Source organism: Stegodyphus dumicola, chromosome X2 (genome assembly GCF_044657685.1).
Source record: "Stegodyphus dumicola isolate Sdum_Otavi_A_Nest chromosome X2, ASM4465768v1".
Taxonomy (NCBI): domain Eukaryota; kingdom Metazoa; phylum Arthropoda; class Arachnida; order Araneae; family Eresidae; genus Stegodyphus; species Stegodyphus dumicola.
In genome coordinates, this window is record NC_140781.1 from 122807847 (window position 1) to 122827835 (window position 19989).

Genomic DNA, 19989 nt, shown 5'->3' on the forward strand with positions numbered 1-19989 from the left:
AAGGTGGAGTTTGCCAAGTAAAAGGTATAACTACAATACTAAATAAAATGTATGTATTTTCATTTATTCTTGCTCCTCCTAATGCTAAGTATTGATTTATCTTGTATATCGTTTTAATTAAGAATTGTCAAAATATTAAAATAAATTGTATTGATACTTACCCCGGAAGATAATGTACATATCAGGTAATCTGTTTTTGACAAAGCATAAATGTCAATAACAAGATTCCACAAAGAAGTATTGCTATATCTTGTTTCAATTTTCGATGCAGTCTCAGCACTTCCTGGATGATACAAACACTCATATAATGGAAACCTATGGATGTAACGAAAACTACGATTGAAATATGTCGATGATTATAATTAGCACTAAAATTTATTCGCTGAAAGGAGTTCCAACTTAAATTAACTACAGTTACGCTTAAATATCATTCTGAATAAAAATAGCATAAAACTGGATGATAGCAGATTTTCACATATTTGAGGAAGTTTCATAAGTTGTTTTTTATGCTACACTGGAAAACCTAATATATAATTTCACTCAGAGACATTTTATTGATTTTGCTCTAATAAATTGTGCGTATAAATAGTTTTATAATTGTAGAAAAAAAAAAAAAAAAAAAAAAAAAACGGAAATTCTTTTTCTTTATTTTATGCACATAATACACAGGTTTTTTTTTTTCTTTTTCTTTTACAAATTTATGATGTTATGGTGAATATTTTGTTTGACTATCATCCACAGTAACATTTTATTGAATTTAAAGCATTGTTACTCCAAACGCAAAATAATTTTTAAATTGAATATAGAAATAAAATTCCATTTTCAGCAGCAACATGATGTTCAATAATTTTGCGTGCTGGGGATTCGAGACGATTTCCTTAAATAACTAGACCAAAAGTGCTCGAGGACATGACACATTCTCGGGGGATGAAAAAATGTAGCATGTGTTACAGTCAAAGTAAACCGTCCAAGGGCAGAAAAATGGACAAAAACACGAAATTCTCTTTAATACACGAGAAATATTGCAGAGAAAAATCTAAAGCAGTAATTACTGAGTAAGAAGGAAACATTTTCATGATTCTGAACTGATTTTCCAGCACATAGCCAAGGCGAATTTATTTAGTTCTTTAAATAATTGTGAAAATAATACTTTATGCGTAAAACTCTTTCTTTAATTTTAATTTTGATTTATTTGTACATTTTTAACTTTATTTCGCCTCCATATATCTATATTTTCCAATGGCAGGGCCCAGACCTTCCACAGACATTGACCACTACTAAGACCAGAAACGGTGGTCATTCTGCTATGGAGGCCCCCAATAGGTGGGCCACCTTTGCTTCCTATGAGGGGACGGAGAAGTATAACCATACCTTCTTATGGATTCAAGCCCAGATCCTTTAGTATCGTAGTCGGCTGCCTTAACCACTAATACTACCGTCTGGGCGGCTTATTTTGCCTTTTATATTATATTATATTATATTATATATATATATATATATATATATATATATATTACATACATACCAACCATACATTGTGGACTCGGAAAACAAGCGGCGAGCCGCAAGAGGACGCCTACTTGATGAAAACGGAAAGAACACAAGACGAATAATAAAGTGATAAAAAATCTTTATTGTAAACTTTAGAAGACGTCGCACCAATGACGGACTGAATCAAGCACAGACGTTGGATGATTGCTATGGTTTCACGAATGTTTGCAGCTGTGATGCTAATTCATACAATAAGATTCTGTGGTGACTGAATGAGCGTCTCGTAAATGACGATTTTTAGCTGTCCCTAAAGAAAAAATTCAAGCGGAATAGATCGAGAGATCTGGAAGGCTAAGAGACGTGACCGCGGCTGATATATCTGTTTGGTGAGGCAATGTGCAGATAATTATCGCAGAAACCTGGAGAAATGTGTAGGCCTTCCGTCATGATGGAACCACATAATTGTTCGAACGTATGCTGCCACATTTTGAAGTAAATCAGGCAGTATATACTGTAAGAAGGTGAGATACTTCTATCCGTCTAGGCGGTTTGGTAAAAGATACGGGCCAATTAAGTAATCGGGGATAATTACATGCCCAGACATTCCCGGAGAACACTTGCTGGCGGCATTTCGAACGTGTAGCATGCGGACAATCTCAGACCCATATATTACTGTTGTGCATATTAAATATGCTGTCACATGTGAACGTAGTCTCGTCCACAAACAGGACAGACACAGAAAACTGTGGATGCAGTATTTCCTATTTCACGAACCAAAGTGCAAATATTACGCGTTGGGGAAAATCTGTTTCATTTAAGGCCTGAACCTGCTGGAGATGGTGAAGATGTAAACTTTCTTCCCAAATCACCTGCCATACCGTCGTATGGTTGACACCTTGGTCGCGAGTTATTGCTCGCGTGCTTCCTTCCGGCTGGTTATCCGCTGCCAGATTGTCTCTATTCAATGAATTGTTCTCTTACTCCTTTGTCGAATTGTGTCATGTATTTGGTCACGGAAAGAGCTCGTCTCCATCAGTTGCCTATAGAAGCGTTGAAATTTGGTCCGATCAGGCTGCGCTCTGTTTGGAAACCGCTCCTGGTGAAGTCTTACCGCTTCTGCGACATTGCCACTTGCAGCCCCGTACATAAGGTGCATACGAGTCTTCGCCGCATTCGAATATTGCTCCATCTGCGGTGACGAACAGCAGTTGAATGATGGGTTCTGCGAAAGGCTACGTTTAATCCACTCCAGAGAAAGCGCCCTTTCAAGGTTCGCTGTTTGCGTTTCAACCCCACAGTGTATGTCGAAAGTTGTTTGTTTCTGAACGTTATATCAACCCTTACAAATGTGACCACTAGTTCTCTTGGAAACTGTATATATCATATGTGAGATAAAAATATGTAAATCAATACTTTGTTAAGGTATATTTTAATTTTATAACAGTTATTTTAATTTAGTGAACCTTTCCTCGTTTCAATGTACAACTCCCTACCAGAATGAGTTTTTAGAAACGCGTTGAATGCAAACGAGGAAGTTCAGCTGCCTTCAAGAGAGAGAGTTAAGAATCCTGAGTAGCGCGCATTTGCATTTGGGCTACGGCTCTGTAAGCTGTTACGCTCGGGCGTATTATTACGTGCGTTTTGATAGTTTGCCACTAGTTTAGTTTACGGGCCACCTACATTAGAATTGTGTTAGCTTCGGCTGAATCTCTTAGATATGCATTGGTGGACGAAATTAAGAGACGGAAAACGTTTTCCCACATTATCTTAAAATGCAATCGAAAAACCTGGACAGTTGGTTGCCATAAATGTCACTGTAGTGCTGGTGTCAATAAGATAAGTTTACGTATTCTTGTGGACGTCGCTACACCAACAGGAGTTACAGAAGCCCTTATCCAGCTGCTCAGTTCATTCCGCTCTGCAAAGAAGTCATTTTTATCGACTTTCTTGAATAATCTTATTGTTTTCTGTTGTTTTTTAAGTGAAATAAGTGCACATCATCGCTTAAACGAAGGTATGAGATAGAGAATCATGGGTAGGCTTAAGGCAGGGCAGTCTCAAGCTCAGGTTGCATGAGAACTGGATGTAACACCAAGTGTCAACTCTAATTTGTGGAATCAGTTTAAAAACAGCGGAATAGTGTCCAGAAAACCAGGACAAGATTGCTCGATAGCCACAATGACCACTGGCGACCTGTATTTGGTGCTTTCACCCAAGCTCCAGATGACATCTATAGCCACGTAACTGTCTCGTGCTACTGCCACAGGAAACTCAGTTTCAAGGAAGACAGCTGCCAAAAGGCTCCTGAGACCGGACTGTATGCCAGAAAGCCCGCTATTTGTATCCCACTCACTCCTTCCCACTAAACGGAGCGTTTACAATGTTCCATATAACACTAATACTGAGGACATATTTATTGGGCTCGATTAACGTTGTTTGGATGCTTGTTGTTTATTTCGCAGTTTATGAAGCTGGAGATATTGAATTTACATTCGCTCTCCTGGTGTTTGCCCCCACAGTAAGCGCAATGTGGATGATAACTGCAATCCTTAGAGAGGTGGCTAAACGCTTGACAATTACAACAGCTGTGGGCACCTATAAATTCTGTAATTGAACTGGTGTGCCAGCCGAAGTGGACGATGCTAGGTCCATACATTTATGGAATGAATCAGTTTTACACATTGCAATCCATTTGATTGTGTTGTATTTGTCTTTGAGTTAAACCAGAGGCTTGAAATTGGAGATGTTACTGTTCGCAGCTTTTGAAAATGCGGTGCTTACTATTTCAGCTGTTGTATTCGGCAGGAATTGGTGGCCTGATGCACAATCCGTTGCTTGTTCCGCTGCCGTTTGTTTGAGTAGGTTGTCTAGCATAGCTACACCATCCTATGATGTACAATGTACTTACTGAAAGTCCGACTTGCTTTATCGGCACTATCTTATTGATGAGTTTGAATGTTTTCGATTGGGGAGATGTCTTGCAGTTTTCCTTGTAATTTTGGCACACTTCTGGCGTCTTTTGCATAAATGAGAAGGTGGTGTTCTTTTTCCTTTTGCTTCAGAACTTGTGCATAGGGTGCTTCAGAGTTATCGCAGTTGGTGACTTCCTTTGGGATTTCAGCGTTTGAATGATTTGAGGAGCACTGTGAGTTGTTTACCATTGTAGTTGCATGAGTGTTGTAGGCTGTTGTTCCCGGGATTTGGTGATTGCTGCAGCTTCATTTGCTTTGATGTTGGCTGAGTCATAGAACCCTGATAATAGAGAAAGTAGCTCTTCCCGAATAGCAGTGGGAACTATGTATCTGGAGTTATAACGTGAGTTTGCGATCGCCATGCAACGAGAGTAACTACCAAAAGCAGATGTAGGCACTCATGTGTGTGAGCTTGCAGACTGGGATGCTGCCTGCATATAATGTTGGAGGTACTTTTTTGGGTGGAGAGAAGAGTGCCTTCAGTGTCGTCACTAGGGTTGTGTGTGTGCGTTGTAGTGTTCTGCATTTGAACAACGGTCACCTTTGAGAAATGTGTCAGTCCTGTATATATCCACTGTGGAGGGAGATGCAACTTTCTACACCTCGTGTCATTGCTTGGCCCAACATGATCCAGCAGCTCTGAGACCATCGATACTACTCATCTCTCAGTGCACGGATGAAGGTGTTCTTGTTCCTTAGAGGATATTTTCGACCAACAAATCACCTCCACAGAGCATTCTAATCATTTTCAGTGGGGTTTGGATCCAGAGGATATGCTGGCGACACGAGACGTTGAATTTTGTCGCTGTCTAGACAATCCTGAAAAGCGAGCGTTCTATGATGTGGTGCGTTGTCGTTCATGAAAAGAAATTGATCACTGAAAGCACCAGGCAAATGGCCTACATGAAGAAGTAGAACGTCATTAATGTATCGGTGATCGGTCTTAGTCACATATGCAAACACATACAGGAAAGCGCGGGAATTGATCATGATAATCGGCCTGTAAGTCTAGGTATAGGCACAAATGGGAGCGACACCATAAATTCACCCTAGGTCACACATGTATAATCCCGATGCACTAACTGTACAGTTCTTCCCTAATTCTGAAGGAGAACAATCTTTCATTCCTCTTCCCCTACCACACACTTCTCAAGAGGACTTTCGGCTCGCCCTGTATTTTGAGCACTTCCTTGTCTCACAGACATTGTCCGCTTATAAGCATCCATGACTTCTCCGTGATTTGAGCCGAGTCCATCGGTATGGCAGACAGCTTCAATAACCACTTTATTATATGTTGTTTGCATAGATAATCCAGTTTAAATGGTAGCCAGTGCATTCAGTACAGTGGCATATGCATAAATTGTATGTAATTGAGGCTTTTAATTATTTTATAGCTTATGTATGTAATCCAGTTTTATTTTCAATCAGCTTACTATTTTTCTTAATGTAATAGTGAAAAGAGTAAGTTAGTACAACTGTGCTCTAATTATTTAATGTTTAATAAATAGCTGCACACACGCATCTTTATCTATACCTAGTATTGCCTTTTCAAATTGTAGTAACATTATTTCAATCAATAACTAATTTTCAATATATAGCTATGCTATGATAATAAAAGAACTATGTAACTCAACTACCTATGTAGCTTAACTTTATTATAACTATGTATTTTAAATGAGCCTTGTTAGGCAATGTAATTTTTTTAACTTTGAATTTCAATGAATTAAGTCTGGGACACTGCTTTACCCGAGTTAGGGTTTGGCTGTTATAGTGGATAGCATCTGCTAGGATGGCATTACACTGTTAGACCTTTGTTAGAGAAGTTAATGTCAGTGGTCACCCTCGTGCCGTTTATGTTCCTAACCCTTATACCGGCTGGCCGACTGACGGCCCATACCATGATACTACATTTCGTATATTGGTCTCCTTCCTGGACATTTTGTGGACATTTTGTGGATAAGCAGTACTACTGTTGAGTGAGATCAATTGGCGTATACAATCCGATGACAGGCTGAACCTGCTCTCATCTGATATCAGTACGCAGGTCTAAACCTGTTCATTTCAATTCGATGTTCGCGATGCCATTTCAAATAGGCGGTGAGGTGCTGTCTAGGCAATGCAATGTACACAACAAATCTGTGGGCATACAGTCCTCCTTTCTAAAAGTCTGATTACAGTTGTACGGGAGATTCGCTGTCCTGTGATAGCAAGAAACTCATTCATCACCTGCTGAGCTGTCGTGCACTGGTTTCCTTTTGCTGATAGGGCAATTTACTTATGTCCTTTAGGTGTCTAACACGACCTCTCTCGCCGTGAGGTCGAGTTCCTTCTCCTAACTCGACTTCAAGATGTGCTGGCTGCACGTTTGAGTCGTTTGAAATATTTTCACAGCAAACAACGCTATGAGCTGTGTTGAACTCCATGGCAACATCTGTTATTTTCTGCCCATCTCCGATCTTTCCAATGATAATGCCAAGCGTAATATCATGTAAGAGATGTCAGAAAAAGCTACCGAATTTTTCAAGATTACCAATTATCTATTTCCTGCAAAACTTTCACTTGGTGCAACAACTGCCCGCCCAAGACGAATCCTCTAAATCAAGGGTTCTCAACCAGAGGAGAATTCTACTTAGGGGGAATTTCATTGTTTCAGAGGAAAATGTAGTCAAATTGTTATATAGCATATCAGTATTTAATTCTAGTTTCTGAATGTAAAAAACTCTTTTTATTTAAGTTTTGGTATTTATCAACTTTTTCTATACTTTTTTATTTAATTTATAAAACAATTTAAAAATTATCTAAAAATAATAAATATGTATGTATTTTTTAGTTTTGGAAAGAAGGAAGGGAATGCAATAGGGGGACCGGAAAGTAACGTCGCTTTCTTACATTAAATTCAAACGAATAAATTTGTAACAAGTTTTTATTTTTAATCAATAATATAATCACTCTCGTTATCAGCAACCTTTTGCCATATAGTATGCCAATTTCAATCCCAGACCGATAAAAATCGATTGGTTTTTGACTAAAATATCTCGAGATGGCATTTTGGACATCATCCAAGTTTTCAAATTTTTTGTCACTAAGAAAATGTTGTAGGGTTCGGAATAAATGGAAATCCGAGGTTGCGATATCGGGCGAATATGGTGGGTGAGGCAGTACCTCCCACCCCAATTCATTATATTTTTACGGTGTTCGTCTTGCACAGTGCAGTCTTGTATTATCGTTCTGGTAGTGTGGTGTGGTGTATTTAATTATGGCAAAGCACATTAGGGCTACCTGCCTAAGGGAAGAGATGCCTTCGTGAAGGACGTTTTAAGGGAAACTGGCTCGTATAAACGTTACACATGGGGAAAACCACGAAAACACGCATGCAACCAGCCTGTTCGCGGGATTCGAACCTCGGACCGAACTACCAATGTTCAGCGACTTTACCGCTCGGCCGTTGGTGGGCCCTAAAAACGGTTCTGTATGGCGCCGTTGAAACAGTACGTTGCATGTGATAGATAGGTTGGCTTTGTTCTTTTCGGGCAGATTATGGGGGACTCAGACACCTGCTTTGCTTATTTTTCCATTCTGCTTTAAATGTTCGTGGATGGTCGACCAAGCTTGGTTAAGAGTGTTTGACATGGATTTGCTTCCACTTCTGCTCTTAGCATGTAGTTGTCGACATGCGCAGAAACGACATTACTTTCCGGTCCCCCTATTACTTCTAGCACTGATGCAAGTGGTGCATGGTAATAAAAAAGATTGAGAAGCCCTTCTCTAAATCTTTTATTAGCGCTGTCACGTGATGAACAGGTGAGGAAATGAAAATCGGCATATACACACCCTTCGTACCGTACTTATTCCAATTTTCCACATTTTGCTTCCTTTCATTTCGTGGTTGATATTGGTGATAGCAATCGTCCAATAGTATAGTTTAAAAAGAGAGAATTTATTTGAAGTCAGACTTGATTGGCAGCAAATCTTTTTTGGAGGGAGTCTGGCTTCACTTTCATCTGTGACCTGTTAAATACAGTTCTCCAAGTGGGCTGTTATCCCATGTTGTAAAAAACCCAGTAGTTATCACTCGTAATTAGTGTTCGGAGAAACGGGTAACTTTTCTATCTTGCAGCAGCCGACTCCACACAAAAGTGCTGTCGAGCAACTGATGATCAACCAATTGATGGAGCACCCAAACTGCAAACATGTTCCATACATTCCAGGTAGCTGCACACCGTCGGTTTAGGAAGTCTAAAAGACTCTCTCGAACCGTACATCGGAGATTTTAGTCCATGAAACCTTTGATTTGGCCTTCATCTGCAATGGATGGTCGTCCAGACCTTGCTTGTGCTTTCGAGGTCAAATTTATTGCCTCAAACCTTCAAAACCAACGGTTCAGTGCACATCTTATACTAGCATACGGTGTCAGCAGTGCTCACGTTTTTAAACAATGGAGCACCTCGTGTCTGATGCGCTTGTTCAAATAGTCCGTTTTCAGCGTTTTTCTAAGGAAACCCATGTGGCTATCACAGCATGCAGGCAACTATGATGTGCTGTGTGGCTAACACAACACAGTGTGGGGAGGATGAGTTGTCGTTTTATGATAAGAGCTGGCTGGGAGAGATTTTGGGCACATTTCCATGACCCTGAGATGTGCTTCGGGCAGATATGTAAAAGGTGCCAGATTCTTCGCATGACACAATATAAGAATAATATAACAGTCATTAATTTTGTGATGTATTTCGGAAAGATTTATCATAAGTATTTTCCTACTTTTAAGATAGAAATAAAGATAATACATTAAAAAGAATCACGAAATATCCTTACAAATTAAAGTTGACACATATATACAGAGAGAGAAGCAACACAGAAAAGACAAATTTTAAAGCATGGCTGACTTTTAATCTTGTATAAAGCTGCAGTAAGATAAAGTAGTTAATAGCATAAATTTAAGCTTGCTTATTTAAGCTGTAAGGATCTTAAGTTTTACTAACGTTTATTTTATTTTAAATCTTTACTATCACTTCTTATTTTCTACTTCCGGCCAGAATTATAAGCGTTAAGGTTTTTATGCAAAGTTTGTCTGGCGAACGCCAAGTATTTAAGTTGTGGCTTTTTGCCAAGCGAGAGAGAGGAAGCAGTGAGTCGAAGCAGGCCGCTTACCTTAGAAGTTACGCAGTTGCTGGTCGCCTTCCAGGCCGGAGGTATTAATCCTCTTGATAAATTTAAACATATTGTAGTGTTCACAGTTCTCTGTACTACATACGCTTCCTGTTATTATAAGGCCAATCTTCCACGTTTATTATTTTAAAGTTAAATTAGAGTTTAGTTCTATTTTTATATTTTTACGTTAGACCCCAAGTAGCGGGTCGGTGTATTCCAAAGTACGGAAGTTATTGTAAATAGAGAAAATAAAGGGTTTTATATACCCTTCTTGTGTATCCTGTCTACTTCCCACAATTAGTGAACATAGCATTAGTAAGCTCTCTGTTCCGAGTCAGGTCCTTGCATGTTCCCGAAGAAGGTAAGAAGGAACATTGACCCTGATAGTGGCGCCCAACGCAGAAGAATAACCATGGCCGAGTTTCAAGAAGAACCTGTGCTGCCTGCAGAAACGGCTCAGAATCCAGAAAAGCCAGCTGCCGCCCTGGAAGGATTTGGTCACATCGTCCAGACCATGCGCGCTTCGATGAAACCAGAAGCAACATTTAATGGAAACTCACCGGTAACCAGTTTTTTGGAAAAATTGGATGACCACTTCATGCTCTACCCCGTGCACGAGTTTCAAAAAGTTACCTTAGCTACCAGCGCTTTGAGGGGCCAAGCGCTTAACTGGTTCAAATGTATAGGCAGAAGTCTCTTGGGTCAAGCAGGAAGTCCCACCTATACTTACGAGAATTTCAAGACTGCCCTACTAAAAGCCTTCCCTGTTGTAAGGGATCGTGCGAAATTAGAAACGGAACTTTTCAGTATATATCAGCAAAGAATCGAAAATCTCTCAAGCTTTATTTTAAGAAAAATTCACTTCAAACTCTTGTATGGAAACCGTCCGGATCCTGAAATAATTCAAGTGATTTTGCCGAGGTTACTGCCCCAAGTGCAAGACTTTATTGAATTAAGAAATCCGACTACACTGGAAAAGTTATTTGAGCTAGCAGTCCAGTTTGAAAGTAGAAGAACGGCGGACGTCGAAAGAAGACGCTAATATCAACAGCGAAACCAATTTGGTACGCCAAGACTACAGCAAACTCAAGCACACGGCTACGGAGGCAAAGCGAATCAGTGGGCAAGGAAACCCGAGCATTCAAAAACAGCCAGCGAACGTCGACAGTTCAATAGCAACCCAGGAAAAAAGTCTCAAGGCCAGTGGAAAAAGAAGGAAAGCACGGAAATGAAAAATAATTTAAACTAAAACGGATTTCTGCTGACGAGAGGGTGCGGAAATCCGAAGGTCACGAAAATCCCTCTTCCTACAAGTTAAATACAGTAATGGTGAAAAATTTGACTATTCCGAAGATTGAAGTGTTGGTGAATAATATCCCACCCACCGCACTCCTGGATACAGGCGCGCAGTGTTCCTGTGTGGCAGAAGATTTTTTTAGGAAGTATTTTCGGAAATACCGCATATATAATTCGGATAATACGACAGTACTAGCGGCGCAAGGAGAAAAATGTAAGTGTATAGGTAAAGTACCGCTATATGTCCGTATCAAGGACGAACAAGTAAAGGTGATGTTTTTTATAGTAAAGAATCTGCAAGCACATATAATTTTAGGAATAGATTTTCTTTCAGAAGCACAAGCAACACTGGATTTTAATGAAGCGTCCCTTAAGCTGACAATGAAACCAGTTCGTGCAGAAAAGGCTGAACCGCCGATGTTAAAACTTGACCACCTCCCTAATGACGAGCAAGGAAGAATCCGACAAGTGGTAAGTGAATTTGCTTCGTTATTTAGTGATATTCCAGGATTTATTCAGGTTACTAACCATAGTATTGACACCGGAGATTCAATGCCAGTTCGTCAAAAACCATACCGGTATGATAAGAATAAGGAAAAAATTACAGAATGGCATATTACCGATATGCTACGTAAAAAGATCATAACGCCCATCTCAAGTAGTTATGCTAGCCCGGTGGTTTTATGTAAGAAAAATAATGACTATCCTTTGACGCATCCAAAAAGGTGGAGATTCCCTATTGATTACCGTAAATTAAACTCCATAACTAAATATCCGGTATATCCGTTACCGATCATTGAAGAAATTCTAAGGAACATAAAATCAACCAAATTTATGACGACTTTAGACTTAACGACTGGTTATTTTCAAATAGGGGTTAGGCCTGAGGACGTGCCTAAGACTGCTTTTACAACCAAGTCTGGAACTTATGCATTTTTGCGTATGCCGTTTGGCCTTTCAGGGGCCCCGGCAACATTTCAGCGATGCATGGACATTGTGTTAAGACCTGTTCTTGGAAAGTCCACATTCATCTATTTAGACGATATCATTATTACTAGTGATAATCTCGACCAACATGTACAGGATTTAAGACAGGTGTTTTCTTTATTAAATGAGGCCGGTCTAAAAGTTAATGTCGAAAAGTGCAAATTTGCAGCCCCTGAATTAAAATATTTAGGTTACAAGATATCTCAGAAAGGAATAGAGACAGACGAATCAAAAATAATCGCTGTACAAAAGTATCCGACTCCAAACACGGCAAAGAAGCTCTCTTCTTTTCTAGGACTTTGTTCATATTATAGGTCCTTTATAAAAGATTTTGCAGCTATCGCTGAGCCATTGTTAAAATTAGAAAGGAAAAAGGCAAGATTCTCGTGGACGGCCGAAGCCAATAGTGCTTTCGAAAAATTAAAACAAGCATTAACGCAAGCCCCTGTGTTGAAATTTCCTGAAAAGGATGAGAATTTAGAAATTTCAGCGGATGCTTCGGATTATGCGGTAGGAGCGGTACTTTCGCAAAATCAGCAGCCCGTGGCATTTTTTAGCCGAACTTTAAATCAAACACAAAGAAACTATCCCGCGACCGAGAGAGAGGCACTTGCAGTTCTGTTAGCAGTGCAAAAGTTCCGAGTCTATTTTGGAAAGGCGCCAATAACAGTGTACTCTGATCATGCGGCGGTAACTAGATTGTACTCAGGGAAATATTTATCCCCAAGGCTAATAACATGGGCACTCAAGCTGCAAGAATATAATCTGGTAATCAAGCATACCCCCGGAAAGGAAAATATCGTAGCAGATGCCCTATCAAGAATTAAAATAGATGAACAAGGTAATACCGTAAAGGTGGCAATGCTCACAGCATGTACAATAAATTCCCGAGAAACTGTAATAACCGAACTGGGTAAGGATCCTGAGTTTGGAAGCATTTATGAGTATTTAAAGGATCCTGAAAATTTTAGCCACCAAGATATTGTGGCGATAAGAAATAGGGCGGCCCATTACGAACTAATAGATGGTCTATTATTCTATACAAAAACTACCAATTCCAACAACGAATTTCGACCTGTTATCCCAGCTAGTCTTAGATTAAATATCCTGCAGGAGCTCCATGACAGCCCTTTAGCTTCTCATGCTGGTATTCGAAAAACTATCCAACGCGTACGCGAGGCAGTCTACTTTCCTGAACTGCAAAAGTTAACAAGGGCGTATGTCCAGTCCTGCCCAACATGTCAAGCAGTTAATTATATTAATTTCCGCCCGGCCGGGTTTCTAAATAGTATTAAATCCGAATTTCAAAATGAAATAATTGGCATCGATTTATTGGGCCCTTTCCCAAAAAGTCAGTTAAATAAAAGTCGCTATCTCCTTGTTATGGTTGATCATTTTAGCAAATGGACCGAAATTGTTCCCTTAAAACGAGCCTCAGCGAAATTAGTTACTGATTCTATTTTAAATAAATATATTTTAAAATACGGGGTGCCCCTAAAAGTTATATCGGATAATGGTCCTCAATTTGTGATTAATATATTTGAAGACATGTGCCAAAAACTGGGCATACGTCATTTAAAAATGGTCCCGTATCGGCCGCAATCAAATATAGCGGAACGGGTCAATAGAAATATAGTGAAAATTATCCGTATTTATGTTAAAAATTTTCATAAAAGCTGGGATAACTATGTCAATGAATTTGCTTTCGCCCTTAGGACCGCAAAACATGATACAACGGGAAAAACTCCTGCTGAGTTATTTCTGGGCAGAAAGATTATAACGCCGTTAGATAAATTATTTTATGTGCAACAAAGAGCCCCAGAATTTAAAATGGGTGATATAGAAAAACTAATTAAGGAAGCAAAGAAGAATACTGAAGTAGCACAGAGAAAACAAAAATTATATTATGATTTGAAACGACGGGGAGTAACTTATAAAGTAGGGGATGAAGTTTTAAAAATTAAGCATTCACTTTCTTCAGCACCAGAAGATAAGACTGCCAAATTTTTTCCACGATTTGAAGGACCATATGTTATAGAAAAAATAACTCACGCTGTAGTAGTGTTAAAAGCCAGAAATGGTTAAACCTGCTTCGCAAACATTGACCAGATAAAACCATTCTATGACCGTAATAAAATGCAAATATTTTCAGATCTTTTGCAGGATCCGGCACGGCAGACACTGCAGGCACAAGCTCCAAAGGTGGAAAAACGACAAGTACAAGGGCAGGCCATTAAAAGGCAGGAGCAAGTGAAAAGAAAATTTCCCCGCGGAAAAATTGAAGGTAGCAAGAAAAAGAAGCCGTTCCACCGTCCACAAAAGAGAGTTCACGAACACCCCCAGAATGAAGAAGGGAGAAGGACGACGTATGTGAAGAGAACCAGGAGAAATGACGGTATCTATAACCCGGCTCTAAAACGGAAGATCTACTCATCCGACAGGACTCTCCGCAGCAAATGTCGCCGAACTGCGGAAGGGCCATCAGCGGCGGAGGAAAAGTTACAAGGAAAATTTGAACGGCCAGCAACGAGGTCCAAGCAGGAACACGAGAGAAGTTTCCCGGTTCCGCCAAGACCAGCTGCCATCAAACGGCCAAGACCACAAGCAGAGGAGAAAAAGAAGGTATTCAAGGGTGACCGAACTGGTGAAAAAAGGAAGCTTCCAGAGGAAGGCACTGAAGGGCGAGCCCGTACAAGAAGGAGGATAAATCAAACAACTATCTGCAATACCTTTAAGGACTGGGCCCAGAAAAGGATGTCCGAATATCACAAAGATAAGTAAAATTTTATGTTACTTTGCAAACTTAAGTTAATCTTTCATTCTTACTGCAAGTGGCAGATTTCAAGAAGTTTTACCTCATGCGAGGTCTACCTTTATCGCCAAAAGGGCGAGAAATGAGTTGTTACCAATTTTGGTATTATGTTTTTTCAATTACTCGCGCGTAAAACTAAAGTTGATGTATAATAGCGTTGTGTAAAGACTTAAATATTGTAAAAAGTTATTGTATAAATTTTATTTAAAACATTCTAGCAAGAAAGAAGTTTTAGTCTGAAAGACTTTTTGAAATGTAGTATTTCAATGTAGAAAGAATTGGCACTTGCTTTGAAAAGAATAGAGGTTAACAATGTACTACTAATGTATGTTTTCAAATGTGTAAAATTAACGGCATGTTGATATGTTCTTATATACAATGTGAACTGTTATTTTAAATGTTAAGAAATACCGTGATATGGTAAAAGTGAATGTTAAATTTTTTTTTATTCGTGTGACTGTAAAAAGACTAAATCATGGTGAATATATGTTAAAGGTTGAATGATGTAGTTAGGCTCTCTGACGCTACACTTCAGAGTTAGACACTTTCAGAATAGTACCTCAGGGTTTAGAGTTGAAATTAGGGTGTGTTAAGAGGTCTTGTTATGTTGAATTTTAACACGTTAGTGTTTTGATTGTAGGAGGAAGTGTGGAACACGTAGACAGAAACACATTCCTGTTTGGTGTTCTTTTACAACACATGTCAGAGAGCACGGGGAGAGATAATTAAAATAGTCATGAATGAAATAAGAATGTTAAGAGAAATATAATTATACATGTTACTTGCCATTTCATTGTGTAACATTTCATTAAACTAGTTTTCCTTCCAGATCTCTGGAAGGAACCAGATTTGAATAAGAGCTCCTGTTTGGATGCAGTACAGATGAAAAAAAATTGTGTATCCTGGGAGCTGCTATTGTAAAAACAAATTTCTTTCTTTTAAATTTCTAGTTTCTATCGAAAAATATTTGTAAAAGATTGGCCTCGCGTTAGATTCTAGAGCTAAAAGTTTTCAACAAGGTCGTTTTAGACCTCAGCTTCAAACTAATTAACTCTGGCGGGAAGTATGTAAGGATCTTAAGTTTTACTAACGTTTATTTTATTTTAAATCTTTACTATCACTTCTTATTTTCTACTTCCGGCCAGAATTATAAGCGTTAAGGTTTTTATGCAAAGTTTGTCTGGCGAACGCCAAGTATTTAAGTTGTGGCTTTTTGCCAAGCGAGAGAGAGGAAGCAGTGAGTCGAAGCAGGCCGCTTACCTTAGAAGTTACGCAGTTGCTGGTTGCCTTCCAGGCCGGAGGTATTAATCCTCTTGATAAATTTAAACGTATTGTAGTGTTCATAGTTCTCTGTACTACATACGCTTCCTGTTATTATAAGGCCAATCTTCCACGTTTATTATTTTAAAGTTAAATTAGAGTTTAGTTCTATTTTTATATTTTTACGTTAGACCCCAAGTAGCGGGTCGGTGTATTCCAAAGTACGGAAGTTATTGTAAATAGAGAAAATAAAGGGTTTTATATATCCTTCTTGTGTATCCTGTCTACTTCCCACAATTAGTGAACATAGCTTTAGTAAGCTCTCTGTTCCGAGTCAGGTCCTTGCATGTTCGTGAAGAAGGTAAGAAGGAACATTGACCCTGATAAAGCCAGAAGTAACAATGTGAGTTTTCTTCACCTAGAGTCAGGTCCCGATTTACAAAACTAGAGACTTAAGGTAAACCTTATCCTGAGACCACTTTTCTTCTGTAAAATTTTTAACGTAGCAGAAGTCACTGGTGCAGATTACATTTTATGTAAAGCATATAAACACATTTTGTTAAATAGCCTTGCAATTCAACATTTTTCAAAGTTACTAAAATAAAAAAGTAGGCAGATTTCAGGTTTTTCAGGGTTTCCGTTTAATTTGTGTTACATAAAACATAAACTTACAGATCCTAAACCGAGATCTTTTTTTTTTTCCTGAAACGAAACTGAAAAAAATCTGATGTGTACACCACATGACTTCCTTGTACGGAATATTAAATTATACGCAATTTTCCTGCATTTCATTTAAAACAGTAAACGAATTTTGAATTAAATCTACTTCGTCGATAGCGCATAAGCCACAATAGAATAAATGTACTCTTTACAGTTTACTATATTTATTTACCATAGCGACACTTCGGCGCTACGTTCACTTAACAGCATTAACATTAATTTTAAAACTCAGAGTGCGCAGAAACTATATCATCTGAAGAATTACCACAAGTTCTATTCAAATACTATAAATCTAAAACGATGTATAAAAGAAATTAAACAAATAAAAACGAAACAATTTTTCGCAGACGATTCAGCGCCGCTTACCTAATGCGCATGCGGTACTAATTAATTCAGTTCTCACTTTGCGGCAAGGCAAAAATACATATGAATTCAAAATATTTTCATTAAAATTTGAAAGCTATAGAAAAACATAAAACACCAAATACAGTTAAAAATTAAAAACACAATTTTTACAATTAAATTTACAGTTTCTAAGCCAAAAGAAGCTAACGACTTAAATGTTAATTCCAGAATGAATTAAGGATAATTTAATTCGTAATAATAAAAGAAGAGGTTACTTTGTTATTGAGAAGCTTAGTTTCTCTAGATTGGCAACAAATCCACTATTTTGCTAAGTTTCAAACGTAAACAAATATGGCTGCCATGGTAATCAAAAATTAGGCTTAGCCGCACTTAAAAGACATTTAAATTGTTGATAATTCCACAATTATTGCATGCAGCTTAACTAAAGGCATAAAAGTCGTAACCAGAACAACATAATTCAATCATTTTTAAAGCAAAAAATGCGCAGTTTACATACATAAGAATAACGAAACTGAGTTCACTGAGCCGAGTAACAGAGTGGATATATATACATATACTTTTGGTGCGGCCGATTGCAACCAAAATGGGAGGTGCACATCTACATGTTATAGCAGTCCTATGAACAAACTTTTAATGTTCTGAGGCTACTCGTTTTTGAGTTATGCGAGATACGTACGGACAGACGCAAAAAAATCTCTTCAGAATTCATTTTAAATCAAGTTTTATAATTTTTTTGGGGGAAAAAGTGTCCTTACGTACAGATGTCACGCAAAAACATCGTTAAATTGCATTCGATAGCGGTCAAAATGGATATTTTCTTTGAAATATGATACCCGAAATTTTTCGCGATTACAATGCTTTTTTACTTCGTAGAAGGAAGTAAAAAGAGGGAAAAGCCTATAAGGTGATTTTTCATTCCTTTCCGCATGCCTTCGTGTGATTTTTTTTTTTTTTTTTTTTTTTTTTTTGCATAATTTTGCACTTAGTTTATTAATGAATTTACTTTTATCATTTGCTTTTAATTAGTAGGGTAACAAAGACACGTCGGGGTAGTTCACGCCATTATGAGATTATTAGAAATATTATTTATCATTTTTGGACAATTGGTTAGCGACGATTTGAGTTTGATTATGGCAGGAAGATCGAAACATATGTTCGGCACTCATTAAACATTAATTAATGTTTTAAATACTAACCCCTTGAAAAGTTCTATTTGAAAGCTTAAGCAGAGGGTCATTAATTATTTTTATTTGTTTCTTCTATTTATATTTTTCACACTTTTATTAGCTATCCCTAATTAGCCTTTTTAGAAAAACTTTTTCAGCTTTAATATTTAAATTAATAATATAATAATTTCACATTTCACTTTCAATTAACATGATGCAATATTAATATTCTAAACCAGGGGTTCCCAAACATTTTCAGTTGGCGGCGCACTTACAGGTTTAGTATTTTGTCATGGCGCTCTAGTCGTGTTCAAAGAAGTGTTGTACAAGTTTTATGCTTACAACTTGCTTACTACATAGTGTCATAGGAAATCACAACACTTCATTAAATATGACTAGATCCTGATACTATTGACCAGACACAGAAATGAAAACAACCATAATTTGAAGCTTATATGGGTATATATTGAACTGATACACTAGAATGTTATATTATTATTATTAAAGAAAAACAGGAAAAAATCAATGGGACGGGTGAGCTTGCTGAACTCCACAAACGATTTTAAAGCGAGGGATAAGAGTTGACACTGCCAACTCCCATTTCTTGTTCCCCGTTGATCTTTGAACGATATTTGCTCTTTATTACAGCTACAGCTGAAAATCTGGTTTCGCATAAGTATAGTGTACAAAAAGAATGAGAATCCTTAAAGCTTTTGAAATCGGAACAAGCGAATTTTGTTTTAAGGCTGTTGTCGCAAAAGAGTTCAGCGAGACTCTGTTCTTCTTGTAAAGTAAATTCTAGAGGAATTTTAGTATGGAAAGGATTTTAGATCTACGAATATTTCTCGATATTGTCTTCAGCAAAGTATTTTGGAAACTATTGAGCTTCGAAAGGTGTTCCGTGAAAAGAGCCGGCAATTTATTGAGAGAACACGAGTTCATTAGAGGATGCGTATTTATGCAATTCGGGGAAACAATCTTGACCGCCATCCTCATTAATATCCACGACTGCAGTTTTCTTCTAAACAACGCAATTTTCTCCAATAATTTCAAAATGTGCGTATTATTGCCTTGTTGAGACAGACTCAAAGCATCCTTTTTGTCAAATATATCGCACAAATATGTCAGTTTTAGTAAAACGTTTGGTTCGGCAAAGTGTCTGGAGTTTGCATGTCCTTCCTTTTGCAGAAAAGTTAATTTTTTGATATAGCTCGAATGCATGGGATAAGACATTTCCACGTGAAAGCGACTGTGAACTGCAATAATATAGCAAGGCTGTGTTCAGCTCCCATGTCCATGCAAAATTTTTTTGAATAATTTGGCTTTCAGCGACCGAATTTTTATGTAGTTAACTACGTCTATGATACTTTCCAATACCAAATTCAATTCACAACTCATCGACTTCGATGCAAATGCTTCCCTATGGATGATGCAATGGATACACATAACATGCAGTGCTTTACTGCGAATAAGGGCTTGCAATCCTCCATACCTGCCAGGGCATTAATCGAGCTCCGTCAGTACATACACCGATACAGTTTCCCAATCTAAATTAGTTTCTGTTATAAACTAGTCAAGAATTTCAAATAAGTTTTCAGCCCTTTGAGCCTTCATTGATGAAAAGACGGATACACATAACAATGGATACACATAACATGCAGTGCTTTACTGCGAATAAGGGCTTGCAATCCTCCATACCTGCCAGGGCATTAATTGAGCTCCGTCAGTACATACACCGATACAGTTTCCCAATCTAAATTAGTTTCTGTTA

At 38.1% G+C, this 19989-nt stretch overlaps 1 protein-coding gene across 5 annotated transcripts in view; it reads right to left on the reverse strand.

Moving 5' to 3' along the window:
• LOC118199442 (alpha-(1,6)-fucosyltransferase-like) overlaps positions 1-19989 on the reverse strand; it is a 223312-nt gene that overhangs the window by 55861 nt on the left and 147462 nt on the right. For 4 of the 5 annotated variants that reach the window (XM_085810143.1, XM_085810142.1, XM_085810145.1 and 1 more), the window contains one exon: positions 162-315. The exons of the other annotated variant lie outside the window; for it this stretch is intronic. In XM_085810143.1, coding sequence (XP_085666269.1) covers positions 162-315 — 154 coding nt within the window. The remainder of the gene's footprint in view (positions 1-161; positions 316-19989) is intronic. 5 annotated transcript variants of the gene reach the window in all.